At 41.5% G+C, this 26,233-nt stretch overlaps 1 protein-coding gene across 4 annotated transcripts in view; it reads left to right on the forward strand.

The window, feature by feature from the left end:
- The window catches only part of ncanb (neurocan b), a 173,160-nt gene extending 147,559 nt beyond the window's left edge, over positions 1-25,601 (forward strand). For all 4 annotated transcript variants that reach the window (XM_039811768.1, XM_039811770.1, XM_039811769.1 and 1 more), the window contains 5 exons: positions 4,757-4,915; positions 8,483-8,565; positions 8,976-9,120; positions 17,665-17,847; positions 19,162-25,601. In XM_039811768.1, the coding sequence (XP_039667702.1) occupies positions 4,757-4,915; positions 8,483-8,565; positions 8,976-9,120; positions 17,665-17,847; positions 19,162-19,292 (701 nt within the window). In that variant the 3' untranslated portion in view covers positions 19,293-25,601. The remainder of the gene's footprint in view (positions 1-4,756; positions 4,916-8,482; positions 8,566-8,975; positions 9,121-17,664; positions 17,848-19,161) is intronic.
- Positions 25,602-26,233: the final 632 nt, after the last annotated feature.

A 26,233-nucleotide genomic window follows, 5' to 3' on the forward strand; every position in this document is an offset into this window, starting at 1 on the left:
GGGTTGAAGATCTGAGGGGGAGAAAACATGCCTGTTTACTTTTTATCTCTGCTTTTCTCTCTCTCTCTCTCTCTCTCTCTCTCTCTCTCTCTCTGTCTCTTTCAATTTCTGTGACTCTATAACTTCCTTATTCTGTCTCTCTCTCTTTTCTGTCCTCCCACTCTGCATCTTACAGTGTTTGATACACTTAAGTTTTTTGTCTTCCTTGGATGTCAAATTATTGTATATGCTTATGTAAATCCCAAAAAAATCACACAAAGTCTGCATTTGTGTGTGTTTAGTTTGTAGTTTCTGGTTGTTGTTTTTTAAGATTTTGGGGCATTTTTAAGCCTTTATTTCCACCAGACAGATGAAGACATGAAAGGGGGAAGAGAGGGGGGGAATGACATGCAGCAAAGGGCTAGTTCCTGTTTTTAAAGGCCTCAATGTGGCCAGCACCGGCCTTATACACATACGTACAGACTCAATGCAGCAGTCAATGTGTGATTCAGTGAAGTATGTTTCATTTATAGATGTGCGTATTTGGGGGGCCTATTTTTGTCTCTACTCTGACTCTCCCGTCCCTGTTGCTGTAAATAATACCCATCGCCCACCTTCATCAGCCAAACTGGACCCACTCCCAATGCTAATACAATGTACCAGCTGCCATTGGCCGTTGGCAAACATTTTGAGCAGGTAGCTTCCAGGTCAGATGAAGGAGTGAATAAGTTAGCCATCAGCAGAGAAAATTACATCAGCAGTGGATGATTTATAGTTCCCATAAGACCAGAGATAACAGTAGTAACATGGTTCTAATGCTAATCTACGGCTCTCCATTCGGACAGATACGGTCTGTGCTACAGGGAGGAGTATGGCTGCAAAATGCTGACTCTAACGCAGCCAGTCTCCTGTGAAGCTGTGAGACATTTCCAACATAAGACAAAACTTTACATAAATGTCCAGTTTGTTCATTTAATATTAGTAGAATTTAGAAAATTACTAAAATCTTAATCAGGGTCCTGAAACTTTCTGCATATTGGAACAGACATTGGGAAACAACCTGCACTGGTCACCAGTCCATTAGTGTGGTAACATTTACAGCACATTTCCATATTGTCTAACTAGCAAAATCTATGCATCTATGCAAAATCTACATAATGCTAAATGAATTAGTTTGGGAAATAATCATTGTATTAATAAAGCAGAACTCTAACTGTGGATTTAACAAGGCTCAGTAAAAGACACAGACAGCTTGGTTTATGGATAGTTAAAGTGGTTCCTGAATAGTGACAGGCTATTTATGTTCTTCCATAGGCCTAAAATTATACTGTATGTTATGAACTTTACTTACAATGTAATAGAAGATCTTTTACACATAACAGATAAGAATATCAATGTCAACATTGATATTCTTACCTGGTATGTACCTGCTATGTGTGTCATTGATATTCTTGAGAATCTATTTGTCCCAGTCCTAACCTTAAAGGCACAAAAAAGGCCTTTTTTTAATCCATAATCTCCAGCAATTTAAAATCCTTTTTAGGATAACAAGAGTTTCCTAGTGTCAGCTGAGATCATGTGTAAAAGGGTTTTCACTCATTTTCAAGCAATGGAAAAGTTGAAATCAAACCATCTTTACTAAACTGTTCTTTCTATCAAGTGATTGAGTTGACCCAGGTATATTCTCGCATTGCCAGACCTCTCTCCACAGCGCTGTCAGTGCTGGAGCAAGAACTGGCTGCACCGCTTATATATCCTTGGATAGAGGGGGGAAAAAAAACACTCTGGTTTGTTTGTATTTCTTTAAAGCAATCCCAATCGTCCCCCGGGTGCAGCGACGGTGCCCTTGCAAAATGGATAGCTGAGATACAGTAGGGGAAAGGGAGGGACCTCGATGTCAGGCTTTATCCCAGCTATGTACAGCCGTTAACTAAACCAAGCATAATAGACAGATACTGTCTCGTATTCAGAAGTATGAGTATGTTAGCATTCCCTTTGTGCATTGTGAAAGGAAATCTACTACAAATGAAGAGGGTATGCACACAAAGGTCCAAACGAGAAGTTAAAACCAGGTTCATCTTGCGATTAAGGCAACAGGGCTAACCAAGGAGCCGCTGAGCCACCCAGAGGAGGCGGGAAAGGTTGAAATGGCTAATTGGCTTTCATTTCTTTAGCGTGTTTCGAGATCATCAGATTCAATCCCCAGACAACCAGGAGAAACTTGAGCAGGCAAAGTAATGAAGCAATTCTCCACATTTACAATAATTGTCAGAGCTGACATCACTGCTCAGAAGACACAATTAGATTCAGTAAGTAGTAAGTAGTTCAGTAAGAGGGACTCAGCACTAAACTTTTGTTTTGGACGAAGAAAGAAAATAATTGTCTGGCACAGAGAAAGAACATGAGAACTCCTCATCAAGCGCTCGTTACTTCAGGGACCCAACATGCATCTGCTAAAAGGAGTACTTTAGTAATACTACAGTAGTAAAGTAAAACTCTAAGGTGGTGATTCACTACTGTAGTTTGTGTGTATGACAGATTTTGGTCTGCTAATGTTTGTAAGTACTTTGTAAATTGGGTTTAGTCATATGACTGACATAGAGTTATGTTCTCAGAATGTCTGTGGTGTGATGAAGCTCATGTCATATGTAGAGAAACGAGAGAGATGTATTTGTGAATATTAGTTCATCCATGTCTTGTGCATGCAGGAGCCTCTTATCGCAGTTGTTGTGAGTAAGCCATTAGTCATCGAGCCCAGTCACCTGGGCTCACCCAACACAATTTGCTTGACTAGGGCTCAGTATGGTTTGGCATTTTGTAATACTAATGTGAAAGTACATTAACCAAGTTTCGGTACAGGTACTTTTTGGATACCTTACTTTTTCAAATCTAAAAAATGTCTTAACAAACCACACTTTGCCTGTATAAAACACTCTATTTGAATTAAGTATCTGATCAAACAACTAGTAAAGCATTCAGTACTTGGCAGTTTTCAGACACATTTCAGTCCTCAGTTTTACCAAAAACTAAAAATGTGAGGTTTGTGACTTAACCACACTGTGACTCACTGTTACAGTGGGAACAGGCTTCTTTTGTATATAGGACTCCACTTCCTCCAGACCTACTTTACGGGACTGAATGAATGCATATTAGACAGGCCAGCGGATGGATGATGGATTTCAAACAGTGCTGAATTGCAACAGAGCATCAGAGAGTGATAAAACCTGGACAGTCTCTTCCATAAATCTTCCAGATACAGTATATGCAAACAATCTCTTCATTCTTCATTGCTCTCTCTCTCTCACACAAAGAAACTACCTTCTGAGCACAAGATGCAAGTATATTTTAACTGTTGCGTGTTGGACATGTGTTGGTGATACTCAACACCATTGCTCACTGTCAGTTAGTGCTTTTGTTACTTTTACACTTACTGGAGGCATTTGTGTACAGCTTTTGAGTGAGCGATTGCATTGAGCTGCCAAAAACAAAATATAGAAATGTGTTTTAATTGGCAAATACATTGATCTGAAGCAGAGTGAGTACAGTGAGTTTGCAAAACCTCGCTTTGAGAGAGGAAATGTAGCTTCACCTGAGGAGGCGGTCCTGCTGTGACCCAGTGCCTTGCCTGTTGTGGAATGGTGTATTTGCACTCAAATAGCCTTGAACAACTTAGTGAATGAAGGAAAGCCTAACAATATGAAAAGCACTTCCTCAATGCAGTATAAGGGTTTTCAAGGCCCTTATTTTATATTATAAGGGCTTTCATAATGGACTTCTCTCAACCCTCTTCTTTTCACGGCAAAAACTGCATCTCGCTGCATACTAAACAGGGCCCCATACGGCCCAATTTGCACCACGCAATTTACTGATGTCGCTTCACATTTGTTGGAGGAAAAGCTGAGGCCTTTTCCCTGATCCCCACACTGCAGGGATGGAGGGAGGAAGGGGGTGAGGATGAGGGGGAAACCGGAGGTGGCTTAGCTGACAGATCGAGCCTGAACCACATCCACTCCTACATTTCCACATATTCCGGTTAACACACATTTGCACGCCCACAGCTGTGCACACATAGACAATCCAGCATGGAAGCGAAAGCAACACACACACACACACACATCAAATTTGAAATGTACAGCTCACAGTCACACTGCTAACCCCCAGACAGATGAGGGCCGATAGATGAGAGAGATGAAGGGAGAGAAGGAGCGAGGGAGAATCGGTGTGCTGACAGGGCTGTGACAGGGCTTAATTACCAAGTGAGCGCTGTGCACTGGAAGCAATTTCTAAGGATTGTTGTCATTTGAATAGATTAAAACACCCTTTCACTGGTCTAAGCTGGCTCACCGCCGGCTTGCCTCTGCTGTGGATTAAAAGTCCAAGTCAAATCAAAGAGAAGAAGACACAAAGAGGGATGGAGATGGAGAGGGGTGTCACAGAGGGCACTTAGAGCAAGATAGTACTGAAAAAGGAAAGCAAGGGGGAAAGGGGAAGAGGGGGAGGCAATATATACAGTAGATCTTGTTTGCTGCTAGAGCAGAGGAAATTGCTGTGTGGATACAAAAATAAATACGACAAAATGATAGTCATATCCCTCTTCTTAGTCCTGAATCCTCCTACTCCTTTCCTGTGCAATGCTGTTATTCTTTTGCATCTGTCTGCTGTGGGTGTTTAACGATTAAAAATCAACACACTTCCCATATGGATTTCCCATTGACTAATCGCTTTCTTTTTCAATTACATCCCTCTTCTTTTTCTCAATCCCCCTGTACACCTGCAGACACTGAGGGCTGCGAGCACACGTGGAGGAAGTTCCACGGCCACTGCTACCGGTACTTCAGCCGGAGACACACCTGGGAGGACGCCGAGAAGGACTGCAGGGAGCACAGCGGCCACCTGGCTAGCATCCACAGCCTGGCCGAGCAGAACTTCATCAGAGGTGGGCGGAGGTTAAGGAGAAAGCCAGGACAAAGACTTGGCACAAACAGTGTAGCCTGTGTAAATGTTTGTGAAAAGATTACACTGCAGGAAATCTTAAATTAGACAGATAAGTCCTATTCGTTTTCTGTAATGTTATTAAACTGCTAGTTGGAGCATCTTTCACATCTTGATGGGCATGACAATCTTCTTAAAATCAATCAAATCTCCTAGTTGACCACATGCTCACAATGACAATCCTTACACATTGGCAGATTTGTTTCCCCTTTAAAAAGTATGTTAGACAACCCCCTTCCCCAAAAGAGGTAAAAAATAACCATTCAGGGGGCTCAAAACATGTACGGAAAACCAGAACTGTGTCTACTTGTGCTTCATCAGGTTGAAGAACACAACAGCGCCGTGAAAAACAAAGATGTGATTTAGCTTTAAACGTTGGAGCTTCTGGCTTGAACAAGTTCTCTTTCTCTAACAGATTTGTTGTTGAGATGTACATGATTCCTAAAAAAACATCCCGAAACACGTGAGATGTTTTGAACATGCAGAAAGTTTTGAACAATACAGGAGAATAATAATTTTACATAAAGACTATTGCACCATAAATTGTTGCATAAAAATTCACCAGAATGCAGGAAATGTAGTGTTTGACGCTCAAAATGTTATGGCGGACGACCCCCAGCCTCCCCATTGCAATGTGTGTGTCCCCCCGATGTTGGAACTAAACCTATGCCCTTGTGCTAACACGTTGTTGTTTAGCAGCACATTGTTGTTTACTATTTTTGCCATCTTTGTTTAGCGTTTTAGCATGCTAACATTTGATAACTACCACTAAACACAAATTACAACTGAGGCTGATGGGAATGTAATTCATAATTCTTTCAGGTATTAAATTATTGGACAAATAACATTTTGACCTGATGATGGATAAAAAGTCAGGGGATCGCCAAAGTGATTACAGTTCATCCTGTGGGGAACATGACTATGTCATGGTACCAATTTTTTACAGAGATCTTTGAATTTGCCACAGTTTTGACTTGCACCTCTGACTAGCTTTTTCTCTATAGCAACAGCAGCTAAGGCTCATGGGTATTGCAGCATCTAGAGCCCTCCACCATACCAAAGTGACAAAAAAAGGAACATGATTTCTCAGAATGTTAAATAATCTGAACTGATCACCAGATCATGAACCTATAAAACCGTTAAAGCCTAGGTGTTTCTATTTCGAGGAAAGCGTAGGGTGTAAGAGAAAACTTTCAAATTGAAATTTAAAGTCATTAAAAAAACACTTATGGAACCAGCGGCTGTTCCCAACTCTATAACTCAAGAAATATCTGGCGACTCTCACAGCCACCAATCACATTTAAACAAGTCACCACTCAGTTTAAATAATGGCAATTAGATGGCCTTAATAATTCAACCATCTCTCTGCTGTCTGCCTGCCTGCTACACACTGCTTTTACTAGCAGTTGATGGATATCTACCCTTCTACCTTATTATTACCATACTTGGCCATGGCAGCTCTTGCCTTATGTGTATTCCATAACTCAGTGATAAATGTCTGCCTGGTTCTGCTCTGAACAGTCCTTGAAGGGGTTTATTGCGCTCCCCGCTGAAAAATCCCCTCAGGAGCCGAGTCTGTTCAGCCAAATAAATGTTTATCACCATTTGTTGCGATGAAAAGGTGCAATAGGCTCTGATCTAAGTGTCTGTGACAGAACATTTAATATACTATCATATTCTTTCTTCGGATGTCATTTGTCTTGAAACTTCCCACAGCGGGATAGGTAACTGCATTTGTAAATTGGAAATGCAAGTGTCAATATTTACTGGATTAAATAGGACCAGTATAAAGACAAAAATGGCACTTGATTTAATTAAGATTTTTGTGTGAAAAAGATTTTTGTCACATGCCATGGGCAGATTTTTCTACTGTACCCTTGTATTTCGAAAAAGACAACTGAAATAGATTCAATGGTTGCCATATGTAGCAAAGTCCACCCACCTACTGGATTATATTGCAAATGCTATTGATTTTATCTCATAAGCCTTCATCTCCTCACTCTCAGCCTTTCGCCACGTCTTATGATCCCCTGTAATACTGGATCCACCTTCTGTCTAGGACAGATGCCAGGACAGTGCCATCCATCTTGCACCCATCTTTCTTTCACACACACACAGTTACCAAAAAGTGTGTTTAATTGCCTCGAAAATGGACGTCTCCACCCCTGCAATAAGGGGATCAGAGCCATTAGAAAGATTAATGGGCCTGGTAATGATGTTAAGCAGATACACCATGATTGAAATTCCATTACATATGTGCATGCGCATGCATGTGCCTATACAACTGTGCACACAAACAACAACACACAAATGAGATTAACCCAAACCACATTAGCAGTATTTCCTTTCACACAAACCAAAAACTCATCACCAGTGCATCAGAGACAGAAACAGTATACCTTGCTATTAATGTTGGTCTCTCAGCTGTGCCTGCTGCTGTTCAGCTCCAGGACTGAGTCAGGCTGTATCTGTTGCACAAAGAAAAATAACCTTCAGCATAATATGTAACATTAATGAGCACTTTACTGATTTTACATCTACAGTCCTGTAAAGATTAGTTTACCAGTCATGGGGGAGTACTCAACCTGAACAAAAGATCATGTTTTCTGTGACTCTGGAGGAGGCTGATGTAATCTGGGGTTATTGTCTTGGCTTTTATAAGATAATGCCTATGTTACCAACTGGGGGTGTGGAATCTAAAAGTTGTGGGCATTCACTACGCACAGTTGGACTAATGTAAAATTTCAAAAAGCATTTTGGGAAGTGTAGGAGCATTTTTGGAGCTTAATTCTTATTTTAACGCTAACCTCTATGACCCAACCTATTCTACGTAATGGATCATTTTATTGAATATGTGTTAGCACCATGAGTGCATACATTTCTAATGCATTAAAGGGAATTAAACCCCTATTTTCCAGACTTTTGTACCCACAGAGAAATGCAGTGTACAGTATATACAATAAAATGGTTGGACACAGTATTGTGAAATCTATTGCAATACCAAACAATAACTGTGTTTCCATTCACTTATTTTAAAGGCATTTTCAATTTGCACATACAAAAAACAAAACAGGAAGTGCTTTAAATTCGAGAAACAAAAAAGTTGTAATATCGGATTTAAAAAAATGTCAACTTGGCTGAGTTGAAAAACAATTTTGGTGTATCGATAATAACAAAATGTGCTCAACTCCTAATATTCACCCAACAGTAGTGGATGGAAATGCATTTGCATTTTCTTTTGCCGATTATTTAGAAATTTGGTTAAAATTCGGGCTACATTTGGATGGAAACCTGACTAATATCTCTGTGAAAGACACTTTCTTTTTGTTGAGACTGTGCCAGAGAGATGTTAACTCACATTTATAAAAAGTTTCCAGACCCATACGTTTTCTGTTTGTATTAGATTTGTATTATGTTTTTAGCTGCTATTACTTGGTCTGTTGTTTGTGTACTGGATGTCCATGATTGTTTTCTTTCTCTGTATTAATTTCCTCTGTTACCTCCTACTCAGGTCTAAGCCATGACAACACCTGGATTGGGTTAAATGATCGCACAGTGGAGGACGACTTTCAGTGGACTGACAAGATGGACCTGGTGAGGAACTAGCTGTGTCTGCTTCGTCACTTAGTCAGCTGTCGAGCCCAGTGGAGTTTACGGCCCTAGAGAAACTATGTACATTTGGATGCTCAGTATCATCAGTACATCTGGAAACATCAGCTTTATCTACTGATAATGACAGCATATCTTCAGCATGCACAGGATGCACTTTTTTGTGCCATTAAGAGTTGTATTCTAATCTTCCATCGTTACATACAGAAACATCACAACGTCAAAAGGAGAACATGAAAGATAATGTTCTGCGCATAATTGATTTTTGTGAAAAAGTAGACGTTTGATCAGTGACTAGTGTCTCATGCCAAGAAAAGTAAGTTTAATTCAAGTTTTAAAAAGACACACATCTGTTTGTCTAACTGTGTGTCTGTTTTCTGTGCATGTGTATGCAGCAATATGAGAACTGGCGTGAAAACCAGCCGGACAACTTCTTCGCTGGAGGAGAAGACTGCGTGGTTATGATTGCTCATGAGAATGGCAAATGGAATGACGTGCCCTGCAACTACAACCTGCCCTACGTCTGCAAGAAGGGGACAGGTGAGAACCACGAGGCGAGGAGAGGAGAGGAGAGGAGAGGAGAGGAGAGGAGAGGGTGGCATACGCTACAACTTCAGCAGGTGATTAAGATGACTTACAGAGAGGTAAGGAGGCAGAAAATAACAGGATGTAAAATAGGAACAGTGGAAGAAAAAGGAAAAAGGAAGAGGCTTGCTAGGAGACATCGGATTTAAAGAGTGAGACGGTGAGATATCGGACAGAAGAAGGCAGAGTGAGATGGAGAAAAATGGAGAAAAAAGCTCACTGTGCTGTCAGATCTTCAGTCGGAAATCCTATAAAGAATCATAGAAAGTGAAGAAAGATGACAAAATATTCTTAAAAAAGTTTCATGTGAAGCAAGCAAGTGTTGTTTCTGACAGCACATGTACCTTCAGGGGAACATCCTGGCTATGTCATACTTAACATCAAACTCATCTCTGTGCAGCGGACGAGATTAGCACCGAAACTCTTCAATCAGTCCGTGTACTTCAGATTCACACTCATTACTGCTCACCAGCGCTCGTTCTTCCATCTCTCATCATCCGCCAGCACGACTTTAAAAAGTTCTCCACGTACTTCTCATACCACATTTCCATTTCCTCTGGCAAATGTTCTGTTGTACTAAGGTGAAGTGAGGCACAATGTACTTTCTGCTTTATGTTCGGGAAACTTAAACTCAGCAAAACGAGGTGAGCAAACGTATTGGTTTGTTAAGTTCCTACATAGGCCAATACCTCCGCTTCCCGTCCCCTGTTGCAGCTGCCCCTTCTTGGCGCTCGAGTTAAGCCACCACATGCTCCACTGAGAGCCTATTAAAACCTATTTTTTGCCACACATTTGCATACAGGTCAGGCTTATGGCCGATAAGAAGAGGCAGGTTAAGAGAAATACTGGGACACAAGAAGCCACTGGTGGCGGTTCGGTTTTAGCTGTAGGCGTGTGGATGTAAAAATCCTTCACTCACAAGTTTAAGAGTAAAAGCTAAATATCATAGATCACAGATGACTGCCGTACAGAAACAGAGGTGCACACACATTTTTTGAGACATGGTTTGGATTGATTTATTGCACATCATTGGTCATGATGTGCAATATGTTATCAGAAGCAATGTGTGTAATTAAGAATATTGTACTTTTAGCCACGTATTTGCAAAATATTTGAATATTTAATAGGATGGGATTTTATTGCATTTATCAGGGGTTCAAAAACCAAGAAAAAGTTTGGATTCATTTTATTTACAATGTATTTTTACCCAGCGAGTTCGCTACGTACCACATTCAAAAGCAACGATTTATTCCAGATATAATATCACTACTCTGAGCGTACACTTCATCAAACATGTGATCACTTGAGAGCTGCTCTTAAAGGTTACTCTTACACTTGCTCGGTATTTGTTGTTATTCTTCTCTTTCAGCAAAGAACTTTTTGACTACAAACTCTTTAAAGCATTCTTATATATTACATATTATATTATATTGTGCTCATTTTCAGGTTCATAATTGTATTGAGAGGTTATATTAGAATAGGTTTACATGGTTTAATTTTCCAAAACCACCATATTTTTGTTGAACTGCACATTGCTGCAGCTCCTCTTTTCGCCCTGTGTGTTGAGCTCTCTGTTTTAGCTACAGAGTGAGGCATCTGACTTCTATCCCATCTTTGTTTAGAGTCGCACATGCGCAGTAGCTAGGTAAGGACTACTAGCCAGTCAGAAGCAGAGTATGAGGGCGTGCCACGCTAGCAGCTAGCAGCTAGGCGAGCATTATAATGTAACGTTCATCACGGAAGTAAAGGCTGGACTACAATAGAGCAGTTTGGAGCAGTTTGTGAACAGTGTTTTCTGTTGGAGATGGTAAGTCCCATTGGGGTGGACTGTGGGCTTTTTCACTTTGTAAACCTATAACGTGCACAAAAAAGATATATAACACAATAAAGGAAAGTGGAAAAGCATAATATGAGCACTTTAAATGTAATTCTTACTTTGATAAATGTGGGATTATCCAAATAATACCATCTTGCTCTGTGCATAGATGTTGACAGTAGATGACGGTAATAGTCAGCTATTAAAAGTAATCTTTTACTGGGTAGGTTTAAAGTATTTGGGGAAGGAGAGACATTTTTGACATTTCGGTTCATTGCCAACATTGTTGTCATCTTAACCCCAAAGCTATGGGGTTGCCCCTACTGGGTGTGTTTGACCTATACTTGTAGAACTAATGAAATAGCTTCCCTAATCGTCCCTCTTTACCACTGAATATTAGATGAGCCTTAACATAAAAGCCCTTAAGGCCTTACTGATGGTCATTATGTTATTTTAAGCAAATCATTGTGCTTTAACAGATGGTTTGTCATCAGAGGCCAGAAGCGTAGAGAGTGTACTTCTAAAGCCCCAGGCACAGCACGTCTCCTGAAACACCACGTTCTATCCTTGCATGAAAGGAAAGGTATTTCCCTCACCAGCAAGGTGTTGCACCACCTTTGATGCACACTGTCACAAGTCCCCAGCGTCTAGCCCACCTCTGACCTTAATCAGTCAGTTGCAATCACCAGCGTCTTTTCATCTTCTCCCCGCCTCCCCGCCAGCCTCTTTTTTCACTCTCAGTAACCCCATGTAATGTCTTGTCTTATAAGTGGAGTTTGTCAGCTCCATGCTGAGTATTCTCTGCCCCGCTTTCTACTGCTCACAGCTCATGGGATCTGTTTGTCTGTTCATCAGCAAGCCCTGGGCTTGATGGAGCGATAACAGCAGCATGTGAGCCCAGTCAGGGTGATGTGTCATGCAGATGGTGACGATAGTTTTGGCATATAACTGAAACAAGGTGAGACTGTCATCTGATGAGAAGATGTTCAGATAAAAGAGAGCCAGCCTCATCACACATATTACTTTTACAACCCATTCACACAAGCCCATAATGTTGAATCACACATCATATATTGAACCTTGTGAAACCTGCTGATTTCCTACAAAAAGTCTTTACCTTGAGCTACCTAGCCAGCTTAATATCTGCATAAAGATGCAGAAAATGTAGATTAACAGCTGTGGTTTTGTCTTCACATGTTTTCAGATATTTAAAACATCATGTTAACTCTATACTGTAAGCCATTCAGAATACAGAATCTTCCCAAATAAGAAAATATAAAGGGAGAGCTTTTTATCTGGGGTGGCCTTTAACCTGTTACATTGATGAACAATACATTTTGTAGATTTAAATAGAGTAGTTGGTACATTTAGAAGCAGTATTTCATTGCTGGATCATCCTTGTATAAGGAAGGATGAATACAAAAACTAGATTTAATGTGATGCAATAGCACAAGTTTTACACTTACATTTGAATTCAAGTAACGAGAGAGTCGCGTATTCTTCTTCCTCTGAGTTCTTCCAGTGAGGACGAGAGGGAAATTGCCCACAACAGAACATGTAAGTATTATGAAATTGTTCCATTATTTTGGATGGGTATGTACGGAGACAGGAAATCTAATTCTGCATGACATACTCAGCGCGCTCTCAGAGTGCTTTGGGAGATGATAGGCTGCCGTCAGTGCCTTTAGCAGTTGATGTGTCCGCTGGTGTGTAATGTAATCATTGCTAGATACACACAGTGTCGAGTAAAACTGCCATTGGTGTAATGTACTTTGAAAGAAAGGGGGAAAACAATTTGTATTTCTATATGCATTACCCAACCAGCTAGCGTGCATGTTTGCAGTTGTGTGTGTGCGCATGGAGCTTTAGCTGGTGTAGTGTGCACAATCCCACAATGCACAAGCAAGTGACATTGTAGTTCAGAAGGGACTGAGGGAAAAGACCAGTTCACCTGTGTGTGAGGAAGCCACAGGGGAGTGTTTGTGCTGAAATAGTGCACACACTCCCCCTGTGTTTAATTGAGGCACAACTCATTTACAGGATATATATTAGGGCTGTCAATCGATCATAATCCCGATTATTCGCATGATAGTTAACTCGTGATTGATTGCAAATTAATCACGCATTTCTTAACTGTTATAAATGTACTTTTAAAAGCTCAAGTGGTATTTGAGACTTGACGTACTTTAGTCTTCTCGAGAAAACCATCTGGAAGGGCTTTGAAACTGAACCTGCCATTTAAAAGACCCTTTCCACTATCCATTTCTGCGCTAGGAGGTTAAGTAAGTAAAAAAGCCTGTTATTTAGAACAGGAAGTCTCTCTTTAGATTAAGGGCACGGCTCTTAAAAGAGTTTTTTTTTTTTTGTGTGTGATTCAGGATCAGGTTTAACCTTCTGAAGCCGTACAGGGTGCGGCCCTGCCTCTTCAAAGCCTACACCACATCCACGGCAGAAACTGCCTTCCTCTTGGCGTGCTCGGTGTTAGGTGACGGCATTACGGATCACGTTTCGGAGCGGACCGAGGCCCAAATGACAGAACGCGCGTGCGTTAATCGAGCGTCAAAAACTGTGTGCTATTAAAAGGAATTTGCGTTAACTCGTTATTACAGTATCACGTTAATTTTGACAGCCCTAATATATATATATATATATATATGTTAGTATATAGGCTATATTCCCTATATAATATGAATCCTTATGTTGATTTGTGATTTAGTGCTGAAGATGAATCTGTCCGGTCACAAACAGGAAGAGAAGGAAGGAGGGGATGAAGGTCCGTTTCACCAACCCCACCTGAGCAGCCACAGACCTCCCCACGGGGACCCTGTCTTAACATTTTGTAGACATGGCTGCTACAGATAGTTACGTCCTCCTCAGGGAGGTGTGTGCAGGGACACAGCAGTAAGTCCACGAGCCAGAAGACCTCCAAGGAGCTGCTCTCTCTCTCTCTCTCACCGCACTACACTGCTCACTGGCTCGCATAAATCTTTGACAAAACATTCTCTGTAGAGATTTTGATTCATTACATAGATCCAGAAACGCCGACCAATCCGAGCAGACTGGGCTTTTTGGGAGGGGGGGGGGGGCCTGTCTTAATGAGACAGGCGCTAAAATGGAGCGTTTCAGGTACAGTATATTCAGACAGACAGTCTAAGAAAAATAATGTTTTTAAAATATAAGTATGAATCTGAAAATGAGCACAATATAGGACCTTTAATGTTAATGGTGACACCTGAGCTTTTTTTTGTTTATCCATCCATCCATCTTCGTCCGCTTATCTGGGGTTGGGTCGCGGGGGGCAGCAGCTCCAGCAGGGGACCCCAAACTTCCCTTTCCCGAGCCACATTAACCAGCTCCGACTGGGGGATCCCGAGGCGTTCCCAGGCCAGGTTGGAGATATAATCCCTCCACCTAGTCCTGGGGCTTCCCCGAGGCCTCCTCCCAGCTGGACGTGCCTGGAACACCTCCCTAGGGAGGCGCCCAGGGGGCATCCTTACCAGATCCCCAAACCACCTCAACTGGCTCCTTTCGACGCAAAGGAGCAGCGGCTCTACTCCGAGCTCCTCACGGATGACTGAGCTTCTCACCCTATCTCTGAGGGAGACGCCAGCCACCCCCCTGAGGAAACCCATTTCAGCCCCTTGTACCCTGGATCTCGTTCTTTTTTTTGTTTAAACCCATTTCAAATGTGTGCTGTGAAAGGAGCGTTAGTTTGCTCTGTGATTTCAATAAAGTTTGTAGAAATCTTCAATATCATTTTTGTCTTTCTCTCTTTTCCTATATTTTACAACATAATACAACTTGTTGCAGTTTTATCCCTTGTTTGCAGATATACTTCAGAAGGTGAAGACACGCCATAGTATATGGCATATTGAATTCTAAGTATTTTGTACTCCATGGTACTGTACAGTGATCCAAAACATCACCATTTTCTGCCTTTCTATCTGCCAGGTGGTCTGGGCTGTCAGTGGCACCTCAGAGAACATCCACACAAACAACTCCTGCAGTTTGTCATTTAATAAACAAGAATCCACATCTACTGTTTCCATGTGAGACTTTGCTCCCAGAAGTATTTCAGTGAGAATGCACACACACACACACACACACTTTCACGTCTCTCTGATTCATTCTAACAGTGCTGCCAGTAGGTGTGCGGATGCTTTGAGGCCATGGAGGAGTGCTGAGAGGAACCAGCATCTAACTGTCTGCAGCTCTCCCCATGCCACCAACTCCCACTGACTCCTGCAGCACAGACACAGGCACACAGCCACAGGAAATACCTCTAGAAACATGCTGCTTTCAAGTATACAGCTAAAGCACACACACGCCTGCATGGGGCAGGAGTAACTTCTTAGCTTCTAATGTCGGCTACACTAAAGTTAAAATCAGATGCTGGAAATGATAACACCTATGCCATATGTACGTACATGCAGTAATGTGCATTCTTCATTCTAGATTTTCCATTTGGATACATACCGTACTGTGCTAAGAAAACTCTTTCATTTTCCATCTCTTCACCCACACTTCTACCTTTTAAACTTCTACCTTTGTTCTTTTTCCAAGTTATAATCCAGACACTTTAAATGAACGTAATTTTTGCTTCTTTCTTTCAAAGACGGCATATTTTAATGGTTTGCTTTCTCTCAGCTTTGCAAATCACAGACTTAGCAACCTTACTCCACTCTCGCCAGCTATATTATTTGACAGATTTCACATTACATGTGATCCATTATTGATATAAAACTATTGATTATTGCTGCATTAACTATACCCACAGTCTTGAGTGTATTGGGTACTTAGTCTGAATTTTCAAAACCGGCCTGTACACAGAAAGCAACTCACAGAAGGAGAGGGTGTAGATATTACAGTATATACATAGTTTCTATAATCTCATCATGTAAGAAAAAATGCTTGTTCTGACACAGTGTGTGTGTGACTCATCTTCTGTCAGACACATGCAGATACCAGGAGTGGCAGAATGTTTAGTCTCAAACAATCAGTTTTTTAACAAAAATCCACACTCAACGGTTTAAGTCACTGCTTAAAAGATTGAGTGGAGTTGGAGCGTTGGAGTATTTTGAAAAGTAAATTTTTCTAAGAGATCTAGTTCCTCTCTCGGTAGCAGCCCCACTATTCAGGTTTTATTCTACAAAAGGCCTTTTCTGTCTTAAAGCGTCTCCCATAAAATCACGGCTCCATATCCTTTTTCTGAGTTTAGTGACATTTTCTTTTATCCATACTTCAATACATTCTGACCTTGCTTGCCTTGCTGTGAGAAATCATTCAACAGTGTACATGGGTTAGGGCTAATGGAAAACTACCTTTTAGCCTTCCATTTGTGTTGAGTGTGTGATCGTCTCTAGTGAGAAGAAAAGTGCTTTTAGCCCCTTCCATCCACAAGACATTACACTGTAAATGTGGCATTAAACCTTTCATCAGAGTTAATGACATTTCTTTCCCTTATTAAGAATTTAAGAGGTATTAGGACAAGGACGAGGGAATGAACAGGATTTGTCAACATTTTCTGATGGCTGATTACGTCCTCTCATTACCGCTTTTAGAACGGAAGTTTGTAAATCACATTCAAGGGTGGAATCAATGGTACTGTAGTTACTGGTGTTGGCAAAATAGGTATGTTTGATTGTGGCAGCGTGGATGTTTTTTTTTTCACCTCAAACAAACTTTCACAACCTTAGTCAGCTCCTATAGTAGTTTTCTCTCTGAAAGGAGCTCAGGCTGTGACTTGTTTTAGATCTGATACACATTTAGAAAAAAAAAAAATTATTATTATTTCCGTGTAAATATCATCCGACACAGAATCCAGCGTCTTTTGTGTGAATAATTTTTTCAGCAGGAACTAATAGGGAAAGGACATTATAGCCACTTTTCAGACCGGAGGGAATTTCGCAGTTCCTAGAAGATTAACATTCCTAGAACCCTTTTTTTCTCCTGTTCCGACTGGACCAATTTGGGGATTATTAAGTTCCTCTTGCCACAGTTCCTGTAACTCTTTCAGCTCCTACTTCAGGGCAGGGTCTTTTCCCTTTTCCGCATAGTGGTGGTTAGATGGCTGTGATTATAATAACAAAAAAGTCAGTTCATATGGTCACTTGGCCAGTGTGAATGCAAATGGAAAAAACGTTTTTTTTAGAGTAGTTAGTAGAACTGTTTAGAAGTGGACTGTTTCTAGAACTACGTTCCTGTAACTCCTTGGTCGGAAAGAGGCTTTTGTTGAGGGGCAGATCTGCCATGTAGGGACTCCGCTGCCTCCACCACGAGAGAGACTGACACCCTCTGACAGGAGACTTAAAATACCTGTGAAGTTGTTTGAGGCTTGTCCATCCTGTCAGTCTCTGACCGGAGTGTCAGTCCTCTTTCCATCTCAGCTTATGTAAACATTTTTCGGATTCTACTTCGTTCTGTCTGAATCACTCACTGTTTGACAGCCGCCCACTCACTCAGAGACTTGGACAGACCGGCTGTCCTGCAGACGCTAAATCCACATTTTCATGTTAGTGCTGTAAGTGGTTTTCTAAGAGATGTGTGCCTTCAAATCAGAAGTCAGGATAAACACTGAATGCAGAAACCAGTAGAGACATTTAATTAACTGTTTAAATCATGCTCTTATGAAAGATGGTCGATTATTAATATATTCTGTGCCGTCTCTTTTCTTTCCCCTCCAGTGCTTTGCGGAGCCCCACCCACGGTGGATAATGCCTTCCTGATTGGTCGGAAGCGTTCCCACTATGACATCCACTCTGTCGCACGCTACCAGTGCGCCGACGGCTTCCTGCAGCGCCACGTGCCCACTGCTAAGTGTCGTGCCAACGGCAAATGGGACCGGCCTAAAATCATCTGCATAAAATGTGAGTTTTACACAACAGTGTTTTCACACAGAGTGGGAGGGCAGACAACAAGACTTAAAGCAGTATTTCCATTTGTTAGGTCATTTTCACATTTACATTTTATTATTTTTAGCATGCCAGTATAGGTCCGTAAGACGAACCACCTTCATTAACTGTCCTCAGGATGTTCTGTCACCATGCGCATTCAGGCTCGCCATCCCTGCTCTCATTATTAATAATTGCAAGCAAAAAGATTACTGTAGTTGCCGTATGAACGAAACCCCCTGGGCTTACTTAGAAGTAGTAGGGTCTCCTTTGAACTGCTTTACACTTTCTTTCTTTTTTAAACTTTTCAAAACAAATGATTTGCAACCGTTTGAACGTTTTATTAAATACAAGGGATGTGTGCTAAAAACAAAAAATGTTCAACCGGACTGAAATATGACATTTCTAGTGCAGCAAGTATTTCCATATTCATTCTCATGGAGCTTTTGAGTGAAATGATCACTTTTGAAGCCACCTCTTATTTTAGCGAAGTTTAGCATCTAAAATCAGTCTGTCATTGTGCAGCGTTCACACATCTGATCTCCTTTGAGCCTTAAAATAAACTTTCTTATTTATTATTATCTACAATCATTTTAAAAGGACTCACTCCGACTAATACTGAGTTGACAGAATAAATGTCCCAACATTTCAGCGTAATAATCTTGCTTCTTCAGAGGAGATGTGTATAAATATTCAGCAGACTGTCCCTTGTATTTCATTTCACTCTGCTCACCATGTGACAGTAATGATGAAATACTGAAATAATGTAGCTTCTGGTGAAAGGGACAAATAATTATTTTCCTTTCTTTTTCTTTATCTTTACACAGAGTTGTTTTTTTTATGGCCCAGAGTTATGATGTCGTTATCATTCATTGCAGATGACATGTCTTTGTTGGCAAAATCCAGAAAGGGACAGAGCAACCTAATTTAGCAGTACACCCCAGGAGCGAGCTTATACTGAGGCTGTGAGTGGGTGGCTAGCTTAGTGTGCTCTTGCTACGGGCACCCAGTCTACTGAATGTCAGATAAAACAGATTCCCTCAGTGTGGTGGAAACAGCTAACCCTTCTGCAGAGAGCTGCTTTTTTTAAAATCCCTTTTCCCTCATCTCTTACCTGCTCTTACCTCCCTGCGAACGCTTCTGATGCTCGTCAGTGATTTATCTCCCTCTTACATCGTTTTTTTCCCACTCTTTCTGACTCACTTCTCCAATAAATCACCTGGCCTTTCCTAGCTCACCTATCTCTTCCTATCTCACTGTCTCCCTATCCCGCTCTGTTTGCTCCGCCAGCCCGACGAGCCCACCGCTACCGGCGCCACCACCACCAGGGCAGGAGGGAGCGCAGGAAGCACAAGAGGCACGGCCACAGAGAGAGAGGGCACCACGGAGGAGAGCGGGGCCACAACCACGCCCACGTCTGAACCAAAAAAACAACAACAACAACAACAAAAAAACACCACGTCCTTTCCTTTCTCTCCTCTGCTGCCAACAGCGGTTTGCCTGTCTCCCTGTCGTCCCTTCCTCTCGCCCCCTCTCCCCAAACACTACTTCCCACCTTGCAGCTCAGAACTCTCCGCCCAAGCCCACTCTCTGCACTGCACTGCCCTGCCCTACGCTCCACTCCCTGGCTCCCCGAGTCAGCCTGTATCATAGTCAACTGCGAGGCCTGCCAAGGTGCTGCCAGGCGTCGCCGGGACGATAACAGATCCCTTTGTACTCTTTTTTTTCTTTCCTTTCTCTGTTTTCCTTTCTCGTCTTAACTCCCACCTGTCCTCTAACTCGACCCAGTTACTCTCCCTCCGAGCTCAACGATGACCTGAAACATGGGGCTACGCTGACCTGTTTTTGAATGGGGCAGGGGAAAAAAAGAAACACACCTTTGAGATCCACACCGAACATTCTTCGGAGGGAAGCAGTTTAGTACAAACTATAAATAGGGACGACATCACTGAAAACGCCGTATCAAAATCAGACGATTTGAGGAAGACATCCGTGTTGTTGACTTTGAGCCTTCTGTCTGTTGAACACATATTATTTTTTACAAATACTCAGTATTTATTTCTTCACTCTGCTGCTTCTGGTTTGCTCTTTGTGAGACATTGTACTTGACTCAAGGCGAGTCATTCTGAAACAGTTTAAATTGATTTTTCTGTCAATCCGAGGCAGTTGTAATTGAATAATTTGATTGTTAGCGTATCGTATCTTGTCGTCAGTGTGGGACAGTTACTTTAGATCAGATGCGAAACCCCCAGAGGAAAATGGACAACACATCTTAATTCAGTTTCATCACACAACATTCACTCATCAGTCACTTTTCGGGAGTGTCAAAACAATCTCAAACAGCTCTTTTTGTGTCAGACATCCATCCCTGTCATTTTCCAGGGTTAATCGGAGCCTTTGATGTCAGTTTTGTCTCAACTCAGCTCAGCAATCCCACGTTTGCTTTGCCTCTTTTTACAGTACGCGTGGCTGTAAGAATGTGTGCTGGGCCTTAATGAAGGCGATGCAGCACGGCGAAGTTCCTCTCACTCATTAACAGAGTTTTTACGTCTTGGGTTTGATGAGGAGAAATGATGCGGTCAGCCTGGCACAGACAGATGCAGAGAGAGACGGAGCACGTTGTATCTACCCAGTAGCAACCTCATGTGTCACAGCAAGCACAAGATATGACAAATACACAAAAAACATGTCATTAAAAAGAAATCTCCAAATTTGACTTTCAGCCTTTCAAAACTTTTTCCTAAAACAAAACTGATTCTGCAATTAACTTAATACTTGTTTTCATGCTTTTGCGTTGTGTTAGGATTGTTTTCTAGGAAGATAGTCATTATATTGAAATACGACAGATCCCTGTATTAGTATAAAGAGTAAAAATGTAATTCTTGCAGAAAACAACAGCATTGGTGTTTTGTTCAATAATGACCTTTATAATAAATAATACAAATAAAAGAATGCTCTCATTAGCATTAGCATCCCAATAGCAAAAATGGAAGTAATACATTTGCCATTGCCAAATCGGTCGTTTGACTTTGTCGCTCATATATGAGGACATGTTGTTCTTAAAACAAGATTTGTGTTACCCCAATGGTTGATTTTCTTTTTTTTTTTTATAATAATAATGTTAAGACTTTAACCTGCAATAATTGATTTCTTTGCCCACTTTGTACCCCCCAACATTGGCAGTTGTTAGCTGTTATGGCTAACATGTTAGCAAACAGATGCCTATTATTTACACATCCAGCAGATATGGAGCAAAATTAGCATTCACTATATTCACTACTATATATATATATATATATTCACTCATCAGTTAAATATCTGGCCCTTTAGCAAGCTAAATGCTCCAGCGTGTTCACCAGCTATTTGCTAACTGTGCAGGGCAGGTAGCATACATTCAGTTCATCACAATTTATTTGGCTGAAAACAACTGCTGAAGGGAGCGATGAGAGCGAATGAAAAGATTAAAGTTAGGGGCCGTAAAACCAAAATAATAAGAGGAGAGAGGCCAGGGTGAGTTGGGGAACAGGCATGAAAACTAGCAGAGACTAATGTTGATGAATGAAAGGTGTGTACACAGGGAATCAGGATGAATATAAGGCAGAAGACACGTAGATGCTGAGTTCTCTCGTTTGTGTGTGTGTGTGTGTGTGTGTGTGCGTGTGTGTGTGTGTGTGTGTGTGTGCGTGTTTATGATTGAGGATGTTGACAGTGGCTGAGGTCCCAGAGGATGATGATAGAGAGGGTCAGCAGAGATTAAAGCTTCCCATTTCTGGGGCAGACCGAGTCTCACAGCTGCTCACACCTGTGTTCGCTCCTCCCGCTTGTCCTGCTTTAAAGAGGGGATTGAGACGGATAGAACGAGCGCTTTGCTCTCTTTTCCTTCCATTTTACTGCCGGGTAAATTGGTGTTTTTTTAAAGCCAGCACTTGAGGTTGGAGCTTCTGGGATTATGTCCACTGACTCCAGCACTTGTATCCTTTATGTTTCCCCCTCTTGTTCTTGATTTTTCCTTCACCACCTCTCGCTTCAGTGCTTTTCGTTTATCTTCCTCACTCGACATTCTTTTTTTTCCGCTTTCGCTGTTTTTTTAACAATTTAAAAGTAGTTAAGCACCTAAATTCACTTCAACCAGATCTTTTTTCAGGCTGTTTTTTTAGCAGCCTTTCACCCATATTATTAAAAAAAAAAGAACGCTAAAGCATGATCAGGTTATATAAAGTCACATGAGGTAAGAAAATCAATCCTGTGCACATTAATTCCCTGCCATTGTTGTCTCTTCTCACCTTGGCAATGACAACACTCCTCTCTGCACGGAGAAGAAAAGTGAACCTACACCTCTGTATCAGTTTAATTAATCTGCTGCATGCCTAATTAACAAGTTGCATTATCTGCAGAGCAGCGGAGCCGCGATGACAAGGGAAGGGTTAGGTTGACGGACAGCCAGTGAAAGGTTTAGGGTGACGGACAGGAGACCCAGAGAACTGTCACAGCCGTCACACCCCTGTCTCTTCTTAGTTGTCAGGCTGCAACGGGAAAATGGATCGAGCATGGGTGGTTGAGTGAAAGGGCAGACAGAAGCCCCTCTCACAGTAATTCAGATCAGAGTTGATGCCCAGAGACAGTGTAATTATAAGCTGTGTAAATGTTCAGCTGTGTGACAGGAGTTGAAAACTTTCTAAAAAGTTAAATTTGGGCCGGAGAACAGAGAGCGAGGAGACATGATTTGACAAAATTGAATTAACGATGACAAGTAAATGAAATTACATTCCAGCGGATCTATGTTGAGGTGAGGAAAAGATAATCTGTTTAAGTCATGTTTAATCTGCTTTTCTGTCTTCTTCGCCTCTGCAGAGATTTTTAGGCCTACCACAAACACGCCGATTTGTGTTCAACTTCTGTTCGTGCGTGCGCGTGCGTATGTGTGTGTGTGTGTGTGTGTGTGTGTGTGGGTGTTTTGTCTCTATAAGGGGACAGCTTGTTTTTGGTCCGTCCTCTAGGAAGTTTTTCACTCTCGCTGTTTTCTGAAGGTGCCAGACTTTCTGACAGCTTCTCTCCGACACTCTCACGTAACGCTTTTAGTATTAAATTCATGCAAAAACAAACACACTTTCACACACATACTTTTCTTCTTCACATTTCAAACACATTGACCCTCGCTTTCAGAAGAGTCTTGTCTCTCTTCGCTCTTGACTCCCTCTTTTCATCTCCTCGGCTCACACCCGCCTCTCCGTCCCCCGCTTGTCTTTCTAGTGGAAGCCCCGAGGGTGGGCAGACAGACAGGGACCAAGCCTTTTAATTGTGTCCTAATTGTGAAAGAGTGACTTCACAGAGGTTACTGCCAGCTGTATCTTGTCTCAGCAGCCTGAGAGGGGGAGCAGCACGCAAACAATTGAACGTCTTCAAAGCCAGCAGGCCTCTCCTCAGGCTCAGCTACCTATCCTAAATGTGACACGTGACAATGAGTCATTCCCCTCACTCCCAGCTGAAGTCCTCAGCGGAGTTCGGCAGAGATGAGATGTGAGTGGGAGTGAGGGGAGTGAATCTTTACACCTCCGTGTGCTCTTACTTTAGCTGTGCAATTTGGTTGCACTCTGTCTACAAAAAAAAAAGCACAACTTGTTTAGATTAGTTGTGTACGTTGTGAAGAAAGTGTGTGTCTGGTTGAATCAGTGGGACAGAAGTGATCCAAACGAGTCATTGGCAATTGACGTCGGGTGCGCTCGTGTCTCAAAGGCAACAGCAAGTGTTCAGAAACACAACAACATCATATTTTCCTTTCACATAAAAAAAACAAACATAAAACAACAACAAAAATGAAGGTGAGAGGAAAAAAATGATTGAAAGGGGCTTATAGAAGGCTGACCTAATATCCAAATAATAAAACAACAACAAAAAGCTAATTAAACCTCAAAGTTAAAAGCAAGTACCTTCAAAGCATATAAATGAATACAGGCATTACAGGGTAGGCATTTAATAATAAAAACACAAGAGCAGCAATTGACATTTCTCAAAGCCCCCTTAGTTACTGTTGCTATGTCTTCTATGTGAAAGGTGTCTTAAATATGCAGTTGATAGCTACGTACATGATATCATGCAAGCAAAGACAAAGGCTAAAGCTACAGATTAAACATGTCCCAGTCAAAAAGTTAGCATCCACGCCAGTTGATGATAAGATGCTCTTAGCCTTTGTACTTTGAAGAAAAATGTCAGACTCTTATTTAATTCAAACATGACCCTGTTTGGCTTACATAGCCTACTTGGATTTGCATTTTTAAACAGTGTGTTTGACTTTTAACATTACCAAAGAAATGGCTTCAGGACTATTGTTTATTGTGAACGTAAAGCTAGAGTTCCTGGAGTGTTAACTTCCCTAAATCCAAATAGAGCAGGACAGAGCCGCCTAACGTTAGCCTACACTCTGATATAGCATCCAGGACTGGCTCCCACACTGAAATACTAGAGTGATGGATGTGCTTGTCGGACTCTTAAAAACTTTTAAATACTTTTACGTAACTTGTAACCACACAAAATAATGTGGAATGAAATGCCCCTGTCCTTGGAGGTAACGCTAGGTTACAAGTAGTAGTAAGCTGAACATGCTTAACAAATGCATCTTATGTTCATTGCAGAGCAGTATTGTCAAGAGAAATAAGTGACATTTGACTGTGTGTGGGAGCGTGTGTGACTGTGCGTGGGCCTATTTGCAAACAGTGTGAAAGAAAATTGTACTGTAACAACTGTTTGTGACATGATGCATTAAAATGCAGTGCTCATCAGCAATGACAACCTGATAAGAGCGGTAGAGGCTGTTGGGTTCAGTCGCACACAGACAGACTATTGATTCCATGATTAGGCAGTCTGTCTTGGTTTCCAATTAAGTCCGTCGATGGCATTGACGGCACAATAGCGCCGACTGACCGCTGGATGTTTTCTAAATGACATGGAAAACGGACTGTCATGGCTCACTGCTGCTTCTGCATTTGTACCATTATCTTCTTCTCATCAGACCTTTCAAAACTCTTTTTTCCCAGCTGTTCTGCATCCGATGCACAAGTGCACCCCTAGTGGTGTTTGTATGGCATTGCGTCTCTGTCTGATATTGAGTTGAGACAATTCATCATCGCCGAGAAACCGGCTGCGTTCAGTTGGGAAGGATGAATGGAAAAATGTTACAGTGAGAGAATGAGAAATCAAAGAGACAAGCGAAGAGCAGAAATCAATGACAAGCACTCTTTCTCCTCTGTGATGTAAATACTCTGAGGTTTTTTCTTCTCTTTTTTTTTTTTTTTGGAATCCATTTAGACTCTGGGTGTGTTTTGCTTAGCCTTTCTGGACCATATTCATACAGCCTCAGTGGATCCCAAACCCATCTCCCTCTTTCTGTTGTTCCCCTTCTGCTCACACACATTGCTGTTTTGAACTGCTGCATTCAGACAAACAGAGACGCTCCGGTCAACACACACTGATACTTTACCCTACAGGGAAATATCACTTCTTTTGGCTCCGTTCCCTGCACAACACTTCAGTTTGCAGCTACCTGTGTTCATGTCGGCTGTGACTCTAGATACATATAACTGCAACTGAGCCTGTCTACGGCTGTGTGAATGTGGTCCACAAGTATTTATCCATATTTATTGATGTGTGTTCTTATGAATTTCAGTCATGTCATTGTATTATATTCTTTACAAGACAAATGACCATTAAAGGAAACCCTTGTTTGGATCCGTTAACTGTCTTTGCTGGAGTGATTATTTGTGTTCATTTAGTTTATTTGAAGCCAGTATGTGTAGAATTTTGTACGTGATTAAACCTTCCTTTAAATGATACTGATGGCACACGGTTGTTTATTTGGATGAAAAATGAGACAATGGAGGGGGAAGCAGCATGTGTTTCTGATTGCCACAGTGACTTTTCATACTACCCATAGGGGTCGCCAAAGTTAGATATTTTTTAGAATGATTTTATTATTATACATTGCTACACAGTGCTTTAGCAGAGGACATGCAGGACAGTACTTTAAAATATACAGTAAAAAGAAAAAGCAGCTAGCCTGGCTCTGTGCAAAGGTAACAAAATACATCTAATGTAGCAGCACCTCTAAAGCTCATTAAATATCACTTTATATCTTGTTTGTTTGATCCGTACAACAACAACAAAACGGGAAAACAACAATTTGCGACAATTTGCCAGTCAAGAAATAGCCGGGACCATGTAACCTCCCATAAAACAGTGAATTGTCATGTTTACACTGGTTTTTGTACAGATTAAACACACGAGACATAACGTATTAATTAGCGCACTTTAAAGGTCCCATGGCATGAAAATGTCACTTTATGAGGTTTTTTAACATTAATATGAGTTC

This window comes from Perca fluviatilis, chromosome 9, assembly GCF_010015445.1.
Source record: "Perca fluviatilis chromosome 9, GENO_Pfluv_1.0, whole genome shotgun sequence".
Lineage (NCBI taxonomy): Eukaryota > Metazoa > Chordata > Actinopteri > Perciformes > Percidae > Perca > Perca fluviatilis.